This window comes from Phoca vitulina, unplaced genomic scaffold, assembly GCF_004348235.1.
Source record: "Phoca vitulina isolate PV1807 unplaced genomic scaffold, GSC_HSeal_1.0 scaffold6, whole genome shotgun sequence".
In the NCBI taxonomy this organism is placed as follows: Eukaryota; Metazoa; Chordata; class Mammalia; order Carnivora; family Phocidae; genus Phoca; species Phoca vitulina.
In genome coordinates this window covers 20,667,002-20,684,563 of record NW_022589709.1, presented here as the reverse complement: position 1 = coordinate 20,684,563, position 17,562 = coordinate 20,667,002, and the positions used below count along the sequence as shown (strand labels likewise).

At 52.2% G+C, this 17,562-nt stretch overlaps 1 protein-coding gene across 4 annotated transcripts in view; it reads right to left on the bottom strand.

Moving 5' to 3' along the window:
• MCC (MCC regulator of WNT signaling pathway) overlaps window positions 1-17,562 on the bottom strand; it is a 386,129-nt gene continuing 368,567 nt past the window's right edge. For all 4 annotated transcript variants that reach the window (XM_032403844.1, XM_032403845.1, XM_032403846.1 and 1 more), the window contains 4 exons: window positions 16,556-16,762; window positions 12,690-12,790; window positions 2,204-2,326; window positions 1-447 (listed from right to left, as the gene is read on the bottom strand). In XM_032403844.1, the coding sequence (XP_032259735.1) occupies window positions 267-447; window positions 2,204-2,326; window positions 12,690-12,790; window positions 16,556-16,762 (612 nt within the window). In that variant the 3' untranslated portion in view covers window positions 1-266. The remainder of the gene's footprint in view (window positions 448-2,203; window positions 2,327-12,689; window positions 12,791-16,555; window positions 16,763-17,562) is intronic.

Genomic DNA, 17,562 nt, shown 5'->3' with positions numbered 1-17,562 from the left:
GCAGAAGCAAGGCCTGCTCTTTACACACTGTCTCCGGGCCCAGACGGGGAGGAAACGGGACCCTCTGGCTCCAGTCCACTCGGGGTCAGCAGGCCACTCGTCCGCAGCGCGGAGTCCATGGTACTCCATTGCGCAGGTGCTGACCTACCTGCCGGCCTTCCCTTTTGTCTCTCCCACCAGGTGCTCTGTCTCCCGGGGCCCTTCTCTCCCCGGTGACCTGCTCGGGTTCAGCTTCCACAGGCAGAGCTTTGGTGCCCAAGTGCCGATTAAAGTGAAGTTTCGTTGGTGTGCGGCCTTGAGTTCTCCTCCTCCAGCAGAGCTATTCTTTGCTTGAGCATCCTCACTTGGGTCTCATGTCTCTCCACCATGGCCATCATCTGGGACTCCAACTTCTTCAGTTTGTTTTGATGCTTCTTCTTGGCCTTTTCATAGGCAGCCACCAGGTTGCTGTGTGGGAGCAGGGAGGAGAGGGAAGAGTCAGCTAAGTAGTGTGGAGACACACCCTGTCCTGTCTGCTGGGTAAGCAGGTCTGGAGAGGTCACTCAGCCTCTAAAGGATGGGAAGTCAAGTATTCAGCACTCACGGCCATTCACCTGTTGGCTTAACTACAGGTCACTTCCCTGCTGGAGGCTTGTCCCTAATCTGTTAGGAAGGGTGTAAACTAACGACCCAGACGAGCCACATCCAAAATAGGTAAGATAGAAAAGGTAGCTGAATTTCAGAAGTCTGTCATTTAAATACAAGTGATGAGGGGCACCTGGGTGGCTCAGTCAGTTAAGCATCTACCTTCTGCTCAGGTCATGATCCCAGGGGTCCTGGGATCCAGCCCCATATCGGGCTCCCTGCTCAGCGGGGAACCTGCTTCTCCCTCTCCCACACCCCTCCCCCTGCTTGTGCGCTCTCTCTCTCTGACAAAGAAAGAAAATCTTTAAAAATAAATACAAGTAATGAGTCTGTCCTTCCATGGCTGCCTGCAACAGATGGTCCAGTGTAAGTTACCAGGAGTGTTCTCAAGCCCTGCAGTCTAAGAGACCCCACCTAGGAGGAGGGAGGGAGGCTCCGAGGACTTCTCTTTACGCTTGGGGCTGGTGGGATTCAGAGCACAAGGCCATCAACTCCTGCTGCCAGCCCTCAGAACATAGGCCCCTCGGAACTGTCTCCCTGAGAGCCTGGTGGGGAGAGTAGGGGACGAGCCCAGGGCTGGGTAAGCCCTAATACCTGCTCTGGTCCAAAATAGCAGCCCAGTTCCTTCCATGTACAGTTAGGTCCTCCAAGTGTGGTCTGGAGACCGACTCCCTAGGATTCCCAAAACCCTCTCAGGAGAGCGGCCTTGGACGCCCTTTACCTCAGCTCCACAGGAAGCTAGGTGTCCCAACTTACATCACAACAGAATACTGCCTGTAGAAGTGAAGGTGCGAATCAACCAGACAGTAAAGAGATTTGCAGATTGTAAAAACCAGTGCCACTTTTCTAACTATCTTTTTGGAAAATAGTTTTTTTAATAAATGCCAATGGTATTACATGTTACCAATTTATTACTATTATTTTGAATTTATTATTTTTTTGGTAAACAAATAAAAACTTAGAAAAATTTGTCTTGGTTTTAGTTTCTAAGCTGAGATAGATAAGTAATTTATGAGAACAAAGTTCTTTGGGTTCCTTAGTTTTTTATGAGCATAAAGGGGTCCTGAGCCCAAAAAGCTTGAGGCTGCTGTCTTACAGAAGTGCCCCATAAAGTGTCCCACCAATAGGGTCACCTGGCCAGCTCAGTTGGTAGAGTAACTCTTGATCTCGGGGTCATGAATTAGAGCCCCACATTGGGGGCCAGAGTTTACTAATAAATAAAAGCTGTTGCTCATACAAAAGTTACATAGCCAGTTTTGTTTGGAAAACATTGGCTTAAACGCTTTTTTTTTTTTTTTTTTTTTTTTAAATTTTATAACTTCTCAGAACCTTTACCGTAGGAATTGTTAAGGGGACCTTAGAATGCTGCATTTCCCAAACACATCTGGCCCAAGGAGAAGCCTTTACTGAGCATTTCTTAGTTTCCTATGGAACACTGGGAAATGATGCCTTAGGGAAGGCCAGGACTTGGGGTGGGGGTGGGGGGACGCGGGCTGGTGAGGTTCCCAGCAATTATGGAAATGCCCTCCCTGGTGCAGGAGTCCAGGCACCACTGGAAATCCACAAATGGAGATTTTACCTGTTGGCTCGCTTTAGGTCATTCACGAACTCTGCCGATTGCTGGTGTCGGATTTCACTGCTCTTGGTGAGTCTTTCCAAGGCACTCACCAACTCTTGAACTCTGGCCTTTAACTTCTTTTCTCTGTAAGGAGGAGAGACAAAGCACGCCTGGAGTAACTTGACAAGATGAGGGCGGTGGCTGTTACCTGGAAATGGTGGCAGAGGAAGAAGGTTGAGCTGCCAAATCAAAAGGCAGGTACGAAACAGAAGGTATTCGAGGTACCTAGAGGTCCCCTCAGGTCCAGAACATCTCACCACTGCATTCCTGAAGGCTGATAAGGGCCCTTTGGAGAGCTCAGATCGCAGTTCGTGTCACAAAGGAACAAGACAGGAGGTTGTAGCCATCCAGATACGGAATCAGCCAATCTAGAAGTTCCTTTGTCCTGTGGGCCTATCAAATGCTCAGGAGTGCAGCTTAACCACAAACCTCCTTTGGGTTCCACCCCCCTCTTTTCCAGGAATGCTAAGAAGTATCTCTTGAATCACTGATTTGAGAACAGAAACCTCTGGTCTGGGCCCCTACCTTGGACAAGTCCGGACTCCATGAAATCAACATGATCCTACTTCACAAAAACAAAAAACAGTAGTGATAGAGGGAGTAGAAATTGATACTCTCATTTTCAATTCAAGGTCCTTGGTTCCCCTTTAAAGTACTTACATTTGCACTTTGACAACCTCCCTCCCCCAAGGCTTCGAGTTCCGTGGGCTCTTTCCTGCTGGGGTAAGCCAAAGTAATTGACTTAGGATTCAGTTAGGGGAGGTTTCTAGTGCCCAGTGCGCTTCCTGCCTTCCTCTGACTCCCTTGAGCAGAAGACCTGGGCAGGGAAACACTCATGAGCACCCTCCCTCTAGAGGTACCCGTCATAGGCACAGTATCACTGCATCGTCAGAGCCCTGTGCAGCACAAATCTCACATGCAGCACAATCTGATCCGTTATTTGTCAGGTGGAGAGAGAGCACAAGCAGGGGGAGTGGGAGATGTGGGGCTCGTCCCAGGACCCTGGGATCATGACCTGAGCCGAAGGCAGCCGCTTAACCGACTGAGCCACCCAGGCGCCCCTGATCCGCCTTTCACCTCAGCAGGCACCCCCCCACTGGCATGTAGGCTCTCAGGTGGCGAAGACCTTATCCAACGTACCCCCAGTGTTGAGCACCACGCCTGGGTGACAGCTTCTCAGTGACAACAGTTGTTAAAACAGCGTATGAACAACTCCCTTGAAGGTATCTATCTGATTCTTTGGAGCATCATGAGAAACCAGATTTGTGGAAGAAATTCCTCTACAAATGATTGATGAGTGTATGGGGAATGTACATGAGCACAGCTGTTTTGGAAGGCCATCTGGGAGGATCTAGCAAAATAAAAAACCTATTCCTCGACGAGGCAACCTGATTTCTAGGAATTTTTCTTATGTGTTGATGTATAAAGACACATGAGGGGATTACAGCTGGGTTCACTTCAGTATTGGTTACAACAGCTAAGAAAGGGAATCAGCTGGGGTACTGGTTAAATTCCGCAAGGTATAATGGTTCTATTGAAATACTCTGCAATTATTTTTAAAAAGCTCAGAACAACAAGCATTGGCGTGGGAAAGTGTCTGATACATTGTCAAGTGAAAAGGGTGACTTCTATTGGATGCCACTTTTGCAAAAACAACTAAAAATCTGAGTGTGAATGGGTGAGCTACTCTAACAATAGACCAGAAAGCTGCCCGCCCGCTCGACAATGGGCGACTCCCGGAGGGGGGCTGCCTGAAGGCTTTCATTTCCTGCTTTACTCACTTCTTTCTGCATTGCTTGAAGTTTTTAGAATTTTGTATGCTTTTTTTGTGAAGTATGTGAGAGCCAGTCTCAATGGTTCTGCTTCCTGTAGGAGGGCTAAGGGGGGGCCGGCCCCCCACGTGGAGGGCTATCAGATGTTCAGATGATTCGGCCCTTCCTGGCTTTTCAAATATCTTTTACATTTCTGCCTCCAGCTACTGTGAGCACAAGTTAAGCTTTTCAAGCTCATTAATGAAAGAATTGCAACACAAAAATCTAGTCCTGCTGTTGTGAGTGAGGATGGAGGAGGAAAGATCTTTTTAAATGAAACCTAACAACCAGCTCTAAATCCCGAGGACTCCTGATTCCTCAGCGAATCCTCCCACCCACTCTAAGGAAGCCAGAGCTGCAGAGGAATTCCTTCGGAATGTGGGTCTCTCCTGGGCCCTAGCAGCCACCAGGAAATTTCAGATGTGGTTGCATTTCCTACTGAAATCCAGAGAGGGACCATTTCCTAGCAGAAGTGAGAAGTGTCTTGGGAGGTGGGGCCCTACATACAGGCCTCTGTCGCTGAGGGAAGGCTAGGAAAACAGGAAAGAGTTCTCCCCCTCCCCTCGGACTAGTAAGAACGGGGAAGGGGTTATTTGTCCTACATTTTGTTACTGTTTCAATTCTTTTCTTTTTCATCCTGAAGTTGATTAATAGTGTAAAGGCAAAAAAAGAAAACTGAAGAGAATTTAAAATGTCACCATGAGCTCAGTAAATTCAAAACAAAACTGCCCAGAGCACTACCCCTTCCCATCCCCCAATTCCATCCACACCGCTGCCCCACCAGCCGAGAGTACAGAAATCCCAGCCTCACCACAAAACAAAGGGTTTCTTTGCCTGGTACCCAGGCCCCTGGGAGACTGGAGGGAACTTTCTGGACCTGGCAGGCTCCAATGGGGGACGGAACCCAGGAAGACAGGAGAGGCCCTCAAAGACCCTGCCCAACCCCCTCCGGGTGAGGAGCATGCTGGGAGCTGAGAACTGCCCCCAAGAGCTCCTGGGCCGCAGGAAGGAGACCGAAGTGCACTTGTTTGTACAGTGTCCAGGACAGACCTAGGATGCTGATTTTTTTAACAATATCAAGATGAGGCCAAACCTCAAACCTAAACCTAAAATGTGTTACTTTACCTGTTTTCATCTGAGTGAGGCCTCCAATGAGCAACAGCTCATGGACTGAAACTCTATAAACCACTTTGAAGGACAATAAAAGAGGACTTTACCCTCCCTTTTGACCTTAGTCTGTACTTTTTAAGTGTTTCTTTCCAGCTTATCTCTTAACTCAGGCAGAAAACCAACGGGTAAAGCATCCCCTTGAAGGGAACCGAAACCACCCCCTCATCGCAACAGGGTTATAGCCAGCACTTGTCACTTTCTCCATAGTATTCACTGCAATCTATATTTAAGAAACATCTCCACAGTGACTGTATCACACCACCCTAGTTATTTCCTTGATGGTTATCACCAGAGTCTGCCAATACACTCATCTTTTAGCAAATGCAGGCAGCAGTAACAGTGATCTCGAAGTCCTTCACAGGGATGGAATGATTTACTTCTCACCACAACCCTTGGAAGTCAGTACTATTCGTATTCCTCTCATTTTCTAGTTGAGGAACTCGGGGCCCAGGTAAGAGACTTGCCAGTACGCCCACGGAACTGGGAGGCACACCAGGGGCTATGTGCAAGCCCCGAGCTCTCGGGCAGCACCCTGCCGTGGCTCATAGAGGGAGGCGTGGAGCAGGTGCTCCAGACGTCTAGTGAAGAGCACATCTGTGGCCCCGACAAGGGGGCGTGCCCCGGTAGTGATGCTCCTCAGGTCCTGTGGGGGAGCACGGCTGTCTTTGGCAGGAGTGGCAGCAAGATGATCGTGACCATCTAGCGTTTTGGCCCATACTTTCCTAGGACCATGGTTCTCGCCCGGGAAATGGCAGCTGTGTGATCACAGGCATGCTCCTGCCTTTGCCTGCGGGGTGCTCACCATCACCGTGCTTTTATGAGATCCCGGCTCAGGCCTTCTCTCCGAGCTTCTGGACCATGGAGGGGATGACGGAAATGCACCGAGATCTCAGTTACCCAAACTACGCCCACCTCAACCCTAGGGGTGAGCCCTGGTTTTTACTGGTGCCCTTTGGGGCCCTGGCTCTAGAACTCAGCAAGTTATTTACGTGATCATCAACTCATTGGTGCACTTTGTCTTCCATTAACATCCATGTGCATTTACAGAATTCTAAGCACAATTTCAGTTATCTGACTGCCAGTATAAATCAGCCAAATATGAAGAATCAGCAAGTGCAAGTTTAATGAAATAGCACCTTTTAAAATATTGGCCTATCAAAATGATTAAGATTCTGCTGATCTTTTGCTCATTGGGGGGCTCCTTCTTTTAAAGGACCCCAACTAATTCCCTTTTCATTTCATTGCACTATTTGTATGGCTCAAAAACATTAGTAATCCGTAGCTGCTGCTAAGAGGGGTCACCTAGTGCCATCTTTTGTCCTCTCATGGATGCAGGTTTCCTACAAGTCTGGAAGATTTCTAGAGCTGGGCAGGTATTTGTAGAACTTGGACATGGCTTTGAACCGAGGAGGCTTGTGGTCAGCACCTGTGGGGCCACAGAGAAGAGCAAGAAGGTACACAGTGGAGGCGACAGGAAAGCTTCGGGAAGGTGAGTGTTCTAATGGAGGGGATGAGAGGAGGGGGTCCACGGCTTGAGAGAGTCAGGGGCACGAAGTGAAGAGCATGCTCCTGGAAAGATGAAGTGTCCAGAAGAACTTGGACTATAGGTTCCATACAGGAGGAACATCTGAAATGTGGGCTAGGAAGTCCACATACACATGATCTGGCACGCCAAGCCACCGAAGAGGTCTCTGCAGAGAGACCCAATCAGAAGTGTGCTTAAAGGTGTACTTGGTGGCAGAACGCGGGGTGAGCCATCAGGATGCTACCCCCAGAGTCCTGAGGAGTTGAGGGCTAACCTCAGGAGAAGACAATGCAAATGGCCACGTATGCCTGGGATTTTAAGGGAAAAGACCACCTCTGCTAACAGGAGGCAGAGGGAGGAGACTGCAAAGTTGTAATCCTGGATCATCAGCAAAATATAATTTGTACTATAAGTAAGAATTCTGAAGAAGGGGCCGATTTCAAAGTGCAGGAGGAGACAGATTAGAATTTGTTTTGGACGTGCTGTTTTGAAGTTCTAGCATGGTATTTGGGAGAAAGTCCAGTGGGCAGAGAGAAATGCAGCTGAGAGAATTTAGGGACCATTTAGAAGGAACACAGTCATCCAAGTTGAGGTCATATACCTCACTTGATGATTAAGTCGCGATCCCCACCCAAAAAGGACTCTTTTTGCAGGGGGTGGTGGGTGAAACAGGGAGGGGAAGCTGGAACCAGGGAATGAGAAGCAGAGCAATGATGTGTTCTGGGACAGAAGGAAATTCAGGGCATAGGAGCCAAAGAAACACCAAACAAACCCATGTTGTAGACAGGGTAGAAGCACACTGATGTGAGCACTTAGAGCGTGAGGTTATGGTGTGAGGGCTGGAGTCGCAGCTGAGTCAAGTCCCCGAGGGGCACAAAAGAGAGCAAGTGGTCTGGGACGGCTCAGCGTGGGAGGGGGCCTGTGATAGGAGGTGAGGGTGGAGAAGCGGGGGTGGCGGGGGGTCCAGATCACACACTTGCTAAGGCACTTGGACACTGCTGCGAGTCACTGGAAGGTTTTAAGTAACAAGGTGAGCTAGGAAGGATTCTAAAATGGCCCTTAGTATAGACACACCTTCTCCCGGTTATTCAATCAAAAACGAATCTAGGTACCGCTGTGAGAGAATTTTGCAGGTGTAATTAAGGCCCCAAACAGCTGATCTTAAGATAAGGAGATTATTCTGGGTAGACCTGACCTAATTAGGTGAGCCCTTAAAAGGGGCCGGGCTCCTCCTAGAAGAGATTTAAAGCAGGCAAGGGATTTGATGAGCGGGAGGTTCTCCTGCGGACTTTCAGGCTGGAGGGGGTTGTGCAGAAGGTATGTCAGAGGCCTCCAGGAGCCCAGTTACCATAGGCCAACAGCCAGCAAGGAAACGGGATGTCAGCCCTACAACCACAAGGAACTGACCTGCCGAGAGGCAGAAGGAGTTGGAGGCAGATTCTTCCCGAGAGCCTCAGATGAGGACGCGGCCCTGAGCGGAGTAGCCAGGCACGCTGTGCCCAGACTTCTGCCCCACGGACACTGGACGCCGTGAGCTAACGACTGGGTGTTGTTTCCAGCCCCTCAGCTTGTGGGGGTCTGTTACACAGAACACTAGCACCGGGTAACCAGCAGATCTGCACCTTACAAACACGTGGGGAGGCTGCAGGCCCGCGCCCTTCACTGAGGCCTGCCACGGCCCGCTCGCCCGTTCTCAGCCAGCTCCAGCGGGAAGGACTGGCCGCCTGGCTCTGAGACTTCTTCTTTTCTTGGCTCTTGGGTCACTCCTGCTGGTCGCCGCATCAGGGCCTGCCGCCTGGAGCTCTTCGCCTCCGCAGTGACTTGCACACTGGTGCCGACCCATGGGCCGGGGGGATGGGGGCTTCCCACACGTCCCTCTCAAGTCCGAGACACCGCCTCCTGCCTGGCCCGTCCTGCGTGGGCCAGCTGCACGCCCAACAGGGGCACGTCCAGGTCCCCCAGATCTGGTGTCTCATGACCGCACCAGTCAGGTGAGGCCCGCCTGCCCCAGAGTGCTCCTCGCAGGGATGTGATGCGCAGCCCCTCTCCAAGCAGCGGTGGCTTGTTACTCCCCCGAGAGAGAAGGAGGTCTGCGCACTCCTCTGCTTCAAGAGTCGGCACATCTGGTCCCTGAACAGAGTGGCCACTCGTGTGTGGATTGCCTTTAGGCAGCACTTTGCAGAATGATCTGGCACACATGCATGCACAGGTGGTGGGTCCCGGTTCCCTGAAGGGCTCAGCAGAGCCCCCGGTGGGCCTGGGACTGCATGCCCCCAGCCTCCTCCCGTCTGTGTGTGTGCGGAAGCTTGCCCCCTGACCCCCAGCACTTCATGTGCCCGCAGCACTTGGGAGACAGATGCACGGTCATGTCCCGGTGGTACGCGCGCTCCCGTTTGCCCAGACCACGCACACTACAGTGGACAGAGGCTTCAGCTGAGCCCACACAAGCGGGCTCAGCTCACCTCTGTGAGCACCGCTGCCCTCACACGGGGGCCCAGCAGAGAAGGCGAAGGCACGCAATTTCCCCTCTGCCTCCCTGCGTGCCCTTGGGAAGCTCCTTGGCCTCGCTGTGCCAGTCCCCAGCCCACCCCCATCCTGTGGAGAGCAACACCTGCCCCTCGCTGCCTCCCAAGAGTAGGACAGAGATGAAACAGCGTCTCCTCTCGGCTGTACTCAGGTCCCGAAGGCAGGCTGCACAAACACCAGATCAGTACAAAGCAGAGACATTTCTGAAAATACTCTCTCGGGGCGCCTGGGTGGCTCAGTCGGTTAAGCGGCTGCCTTTGACTCAGGTCATGATCCCAGGGTCCTGGGATCGAGCCCCGTATCGGGCTCCCTGCTCAGCGGGAAGCGTGGTTCTCCCTCTGCCTGCAGCTCCCCCTGCTTGTACTCTCGCTCACTCTCTCTCACCTATGCTCTCTCTCTCTAGCAAATAAATAAATAAAATCTTAAAAAAAAAAATACACTCTCAACTGCATTTTTACAGTTCACTTCTCTGCTGGAAAGGTCATTCACTGGAAGTTTACTAGGACCAAGAGCAAGAGAGGGATCGGAGATGAAGAAGGGTTCCGTGGCACACGGCTGGTGCAGAACACAGCAAAAACGCGGCACCCCGTAAGAAGACTCCTGCCGTGCCATGCTGGAAACCTGGCCATGAGATGGGGTCTGATGGTAACCCTGCAGCCAGTAGTGTGCCCTACATGCTCATGCACGTGCAGGGACGAAACCAGACCAGATGGGAGTGACGCAGTCCGCGTGGGATTGTCTGGAGTCCTGGTCTGGCTCCAAACAGAAGGCTGGGAGAAGACACACAGAGGGCGGGGCTGGGTCGCGAAGGGCCGGCGGAGGCCGAAGCCCAGCGAGGTAGCTCGCGGGGAGACGCGCCTGGGACAGGGCCGTGACCTAGAACCAGCAACCCGGATGTCACAAGGCACCTTCCTGAGAGGTTTCTCCTCAAGAAAAGACCACTGCTTCGCCTGTTCCCCGAGACCCTCCTTACCCCTGCTCTTTGGAGCCTAGACACCCGGCCCCACGACGTTGGTGTTTGCAACCATCCTTTTTTAAGGGAGGACTATTTCTGAAAATACAGGGCAGATTCCCCCAACTGATTTCAACCACGAGTTGGGCAGTGATTTAAGACCTTCAAAGAAGATATTAGTTTCCACTTGATTTTTAAAAATAAAAACACCCCCAGACCTCAGCTGTCAGGTGTCCGAATTCTCTGCCCTCATGAAATGATTATTCCAGTTCCTAGGCTATATTTACAGTATAATGATGTTATTTTCCTTTTTCCTGTAGCGCTGTGGGTTCTTTCTTGGCTCCATCTATCCGGGTCTTGATTAGAAATCCATGCTAACCAACTTTCGGCTGGTTACTGGAAGCCCGTTGTGACTGACAAAACAAATGAAGTCTCTCTCTGTTTAGTCAGCGGAACCCGCATCCTACTTGAGCCAGCGAAGGCCTTGGGGGTTTGGGGAATTTGAAAAATTGAGGGGCTTAGCTTAGAGATACAATATCCAAATGGCTCCCAGTTGGAAGCGGGGAGAGCATTTGCATCCCATGTTTCTGGCACAGTCACGTCCTGAGGATTTGTTGAGGGCATTTTCCCTGCGCTGCTTTTCTCTTCCCACCTCAAGCAAAGCAATTACCACTTCACCTCGTGGCCAGAGGCGCTGGCAATGTGAAGCAGAGCTATTACAACTTGGAAGGAAAGACACCAAGGGACAGTGGGTAAATCAGGAGGGTGGCGAAGTTCCCCACCAGGCAGCCTTCCACCCACCCTCCGCTTGGAGGCCACACCGTAACGGAAATGGCCCCGGCTGGATCAGGACAGTAGACAGAGCGGCTGCTGTCACCGTCCCCTCCTACCCCCAGCCCCCAGAAATGATGGGAAACCCATTTTCAAAAAATCCTCAAGCATGTCAGGAAAGCAAGGAGCACCGTTTGTATACCAGAAACCATGAGCAATCGTAAAAAATGAAAGGCAGACTTTTATTCTTCTTGAAAAGGGAAACCACAACTCAGAATGCACAGGGAAGGAAGCTGCTAGAAAAGGAGGAAGGGGATTCAGAGGGGCCAAACCCAGGGGTGCCAGCCATGTGAACAGGAGGGGGCCAGACGCTTGGACCACATCTGCACAGAGAGGTGTTGTCAGCCAGGAGGACCAGAAGCCCAACACTTGGGCTTGTGACCCAAAACCAAGAGTCACAAAACTCAACTCTAAAAAGAACTTACACATGAGGAAACAAAGTTACTACAGCAAACAGAATAACATTTTTAGAATATATATAATAAATAGCCTCAGATGGCCTCATCTTGTTAAAAAAAGAGATGACAGGTTTCATCACCAAAATGAAAAACTCAACATAGAAGCCACACACCACAATGGATATACCAGAGAAAGAATCTGTGAGCTGGAAAACTGAGCCAAAGAACCTTTCCAGAATGGCTACGTGAGCTCCTGTGCACTTGAAATGTTGGCTGGTTTGAATGTGAGATGTGCTGTAAGTGTAAAATATATACCAGATTTGAAGACTTAGTGAGGAAGACGAATGAGAAAGAGGAGGAGAAGGAGGAAGAAAAATTATCTTACACGTTTTAAAAAAAAAATACGAATTACATATTGAAATGATATTTTGGATACACTGGGTTAAACAAATTAGAGTGGATTTACTGTTTTTTTACTTTTTTTTTTTTTTAAAGTAGGCTCCACACGCAGCATGGAGCCCAATGCAGGGCTTGAACTCATGACCTGAGATCAAGACCTGAGCTGAGATGAAGAGTCGGACACTTAACCAACTGAGCCACCCAGGCTCCCTCTTTTTACTTTTTTAATTTGACTACTAGAGAGTGAAACTTCCTAGGTGGCTTGCGTTCCATGCCTACCGGATGGCACAGCAAAAGGATGGCGGGAGTATGCCAAGTGGGAGACAGATCTGAATGAGTCAGCATGTTTCTCCTTGCAGAAGGAGAGGAAGAAGGGAGGGAAAGAAACACTGATAGAGCAGAGGAAGAATGTCCAGGACTGAATAAATACACCCATGAGGCCTTCTGATTGGAAAGAGCCAGTGATGTTGAAAGGAAGTGTTCCCACAAAGGTGAGAACGAGACAAAGATGACTGATCATCACCATTTAACACTGTCCTGAGGTTCTTGTCAACACAAGAGCACAACAAAAAAGCAAAGAAAGAGACATTTTCTGCTTGCAGGTGAAATGACTGCCTATATGCTCTCCCCCGCCGCTCCCCTCTCAAAAGGCCTGGCGCCAGCAGGCCTTCTCCACGTTCCAAGCCGGGGCTACATTCTCCAGCCTCCAAGGCCTGGGTAAAAGTCGGACCTATCAGCACCTGCTCCTTCCCCGTAATGACCCACGAAGAGCTGACCTGCGCAGCAAGGGAACCGGGAATACATCGCTCACCGGGGCCGTGGGAAGGGGACTTACCTACGGATGGCATTGGCGAACTCGGCAGCCAGCTCACTGTCGCTACACGTTGTCCTTAGTTCAGCCAGTGAGAGAGCCGGGGAGGCGGCATCAGCACATTCCTGAGGACAGCAGACACATTCCGGTTAGCCCTAGAGCCAAGCCCGACAGCACCCTGGAGGCGCAAGGCAGCTCTGCCCACTTCTCTGGACCTTTGTAACCTGGCTGGTGGGCCACGGGGGTTCCCGGCGTGCTCTGAGCTCTCCACACACACGTTCTCCCACTGAGCCATCGTGGTGACCCTTTGAGGCACATACTGTCTTTATGCCCATTTACCAAGGACAAAACTAAGGTACAGAGAAGTTACGTTGCCCCGAGCCATCAGCTCGGACAGGGTGGAGCCAGGATTCCCACCTGGGTCAGCTGGGACACATCTGCGCTCTTCACCGCTGGGTTAAGCCTCTTGCGATGCATAAAAGACAAGTGGGAAATGCACCTCAGTGTCCTCGCCCCTCTCCCAACCCACTCCTTGGGAGAAAACCAACCTTCTCTAGATTTAGGAGCTTTAGTGGGTACAGTATAATCATCTAGAAAACCCAGGAAAAAAGGAAGACAGATGAGCACCCTCCGTGTGTGTGTGTGTGGGGGGGGTGCGGGTGGAGACCGATGCAGGGCTTCCGGCAGGCCTCGATCTCACCACCCTGAGATCATGACCTGACCCCAAATCAAGAGTCAGACGCTTAATGGACTGAGCCACAGACGACCCCCCCCCTCTTTTTTTCATTGAAGTATAGTTGACCATTAGTTTCGGTTCTGACCCTCAGACAGGAATTTTGATGTCATCTAAACGCAATCCTCTCCTTTTACAGATGAGGCAGCGTGAGGGCCCGAACTCCTAAGTCCTAAACTGAGCTCGGACCCTCGTACAGCAGCCCTCGTGCCCCTCTGAGCAGACGGAGGGCAGAAGCTGTGCTGCGGAACCGGGGGGCCCGGGAGGCGCTCATCTGACCGCCTGCTCAGCAGACTCGTACTGAGGATCTACCACAGCCCGCGCTTGAGACCGAAAAGCCCGCGGCCTGTCGCAGGGGACGGAATGTCAGCGGAAAGGTGTATCGCGATAGGATGTACGAAGTGAGTGCCCCAGTCCAGATGACAGGAGGGCACAGGGTCTCCGCCAGCCCCCTCCAGCGCAGGACCACACCCGGGGGGCCCCTCTGCGGCAGCCCCGCCAGCCTCCCGCCACCTCTCTCTGCCCGCCCCTGGGATCCGCTGAGACTCCACCGCGCTCTCTGTGTATCAGCTCCCACATGCGGACATTTCCTAGGAGTCCTTGAAGACAGGGCGGCTCTGTCCCGCCCGGTGCCTCTCCGAGAACACGTGCGCTCGTGTCTGTCGCATACAGACAGCAGCCGCAAACCCGGCGGCCCGGATAACACTTGGGACGCAGCCCGCTGGCCGGAGGGAAGTCTTAGAGCGAGCACGGCACGTACCTCGTGCAGCCCGAGTGGACGTGCCAGCTCCACGCCTGGCCGGCCACCTGTTTCTGTAAGGCCTACAGGCCAAGCACGGTCTTCTGTTTTTAAACTCATGAAGAAAAGACTATTTCATGATGTGTACACATTATATGAAATGTCCGTGTCCGTGAAGGAAGTGTTACTAGAACACAGCCCACACCCCTTTGTGTCTACACTGTGTCTGCTTTCACGCTACAGTTCTAGAACGGCCCGGCTCCGTCCTCGCGGAGGTGTCTGTGACCTGAAGACCGTAAGATAATGCCTTCCGGCTCCTTCAGTTTGGCAACGCCTCCTACGGCCTGCCCGCCTCAGCTGCCGACCAACAGGCTAAATGAGAGCCCAGAAGGGAGACTGCACTGAAAGAGCAAATGGGTCTGATATTTGAAAGACAAGATAATCAGCTACAATAATTGCATTACCTAAAAACACAAGGTACTCTTATAAAGCCTCTTACTTGAATGTAACAAAAAATTAAAAATAAAGCCTTCTGGCCTTTTCCCTTAGATTTCTATACTTCGAAGCCATTCCACACAACACAGTGTCTCCCTCAGTCAAAATAAACACCAAGAACTGGGGAAGTGCTCGGCTCGCGGGCCTTCCGGCCAGAACCCGGTAGCTCCGTCTCCACCACACGCTAGGAGCGCACCGGCCAACGCCGCAGCTCTCTCAGCTCTGTCCCAGTGACTGGTAACAGACTCAAGCGGCTGTACAAAGATTTCTAAGGTGTTGGCGTGGAAGGGGAGACCCCATTTTCTTGAGCCCCAGATATTACCGCATGAAACTCTTTGTAGGCTGCTGTCCACCCAGACTCCACTCCGCAGGCAGTGGGCAGATGGTTTCACGGGGCCTCTCCTAGGCCCAGACGGGTGCACGTCCCCCCCCACCCGCCCACCCCGCTGCCAAGCCTTCGTGATCGCTCACTGTCCCCAGGCCAGCACAGCCGCCTGATTATGGGGGACTGACTTCTCTGCCCCAACCCTCTTCATCGGGCTAGCTGCCACTCTCCACTGGCTCAGTTCAGGAAACCTGTCCCAAATCTCCACACCTGGGTTCTCTGTCAGGCCCATGGCCTCCCATGGCACTAGGAATTGATCCTTGATCTCAGGTCCCTGTGTTACAATCATCTGTTTGCCCATCAGTATCCCTCTCTGGATAGAAACTCCTCGAACTGCCTCCAGCACCTCAGCTGGACCAGCCCACATCCATCTCGTGAATGGATGTCGGGCAGGCAGCCAGGTCTTGGGAGAGATGGCCCAGCCAGGTGCCAGGGACGTGAACTCCCCTGCCGCCTTCGCTCGGTGACGGGTGGACAGAGTGCAGCTGCGGTCCCCTGCGAAGCACGCTCCAGTTCTTAGCGGTCTAGGGAGTGACCACTGACCGCCACACCAATCAGCAAGTTGCTTCCTTTCCAGGTGCAAAACTCCCCCAGGGACACCCCTGCATTTGGGCTGTGAGAAGCCACTCCTCAGACTGGGCAAGTCAGCGTATGCCCCCGGCTCCTGGGCTGGAAACAAACTGCGGCTCGGGGAAGCTAGCATTTATTAGGAACGGAAAGTATAACGCAGAACACAGAATTGCAGTACCCTGGCATGAGGCATGTAATTCTTTAGGGTCTGGAGTATTTTTTTTCCCCAATGCAATATCTGGAATAATTCTGAGATACAGTATGATGGAATGAGCTTGGATTCTAGAGAAAAAGACTTCTGGGCTCATGGGAGTGTGAGTTTGCCAGATGACATCACCTGTCAGCCCACGCTCTGTGACACCCTGTGTGTGAGCCGGGGCCTGCCTTCCTCCTCCTCTGCCTCAGCGCTTCCTGCTTCCCCCTCACCGACGGCAGAAATGCCAACAGAAGCTGAGGTGGCAACCCGGCTGAGGGGAGGAGGGCCATTAGTCAAATTCAGGTTAAATCCTGATGCTGCATTTTTTAGCCGCGAGACCCCCTCGCTTGTGAGCTTCGTTCCCCCCGTGTAAATAGAGGTACCTACTCCGTCCCCAGCGCTGAGATTCCTAGGAGGCCAACAAATGCAATGATCAGTGCAGATGTGACCAAGAGGCCACAGGCGATGGTCGCCGTGCCAGGCAGGGGAGCCAAGGAGGCGGCCCGGTGTCAGAGCCCTGGGTGACAGTGCCGATCCGTCCCCGATCAGACTGTGGCACGGGAAAATGCTCTAACTGGTACCTAAAGTGCAATTTTTTTAAAAAGTGGATTTGGTTTCTTTGCTCTCAAAATGTTACCTTTTCTAAGATCTCTGGAAAGGCTTGCAGTTCCCATGCAAATAAGGAAACTGAGGCTGTGGGGCAGGGAGGGGGCGGTGGAGACTGGGTGGGCGGTAAGGCTGGGGCTGGGGGTGCCCGCAGCCCTGCTCCTACCTTGCCGGGCTTGTCCTTGCCGCCGCTGCTGGTGGAGCTCAGGGACCGCGTGCACTGCTCCTTCTGTTCCTCCACCTCGGACTTCAGGTGCTCGATGTGCACCAGGTAGGCCTGCTCCTGGGCCTCCCGCGTGCTCAGCTTCAGCTCCAGGGCCTTCTTCTCCTTCTCCAGGAGGTAGAGCTGGGCCTTCAGCTCGGCCATCTCCTCCTGTGGAGCACAGAGGGTGCGAGGGACCCACACTGTGGGAGCAGGCCCGGGCGTGGGAAAGCAGGCCAGTGACGAGGGCGGTGGAGTTACCCCTTCGCAGCCTGGACAAGATGACCGGGAGGAGACAAGCCAGCTGTCTCCACCATCTGAAGGACTGATGTGTGGACAAAGCCATGGGCTTTGTCACTCTATGGACTGGGACGGAGATAAATGAAGGGGAGTTACAGGTAAGCAGATTTTGGTTCACTGTAAGAAGAACCTTTCGAACAACTGGAACACACACACCCCCACCACTCCGGGCCCCCCCTCAATGGGCACACCTGTCTCTGTTGGAAACCAGGTTTCTGGCATGCATCGGCCATGCTCCATCAGTCAAAGAGGTTGTAAAGGAGGGTCGTCCACACGAGGCTGGGTCTGACTAGCTCCCTTCCAAATCCCATTTCCTTCTCCATTTTCCATGGCCCCAACCCACATATTCAATCCTCCCTTGGCACCCCGCAGCTGAAGCCTTCTCATCTTTTGCCATCAGAAGCAGGATTCTGAAGGTTCTGGGAACACTGCATACTGAGCTCATGGGGCCGGTCACACCCAGAACAAACATAAACGCAAGCTTGGAAGAAGGAGAGATGAATCCATGGGTGCCAGAAATGAAAAAGGAACTCTGCCCAAGAAGAAAGGCAAGGTGGCCATGATACAGGCCAACAGAGGTTTCAGACCAATATGGAGGCCCCAGGACCTGGGCTTCTGGCACCTGTGCTGAGGGCAGGGCAGAGAGCCAGAACAGAGACCCCCTACATGAG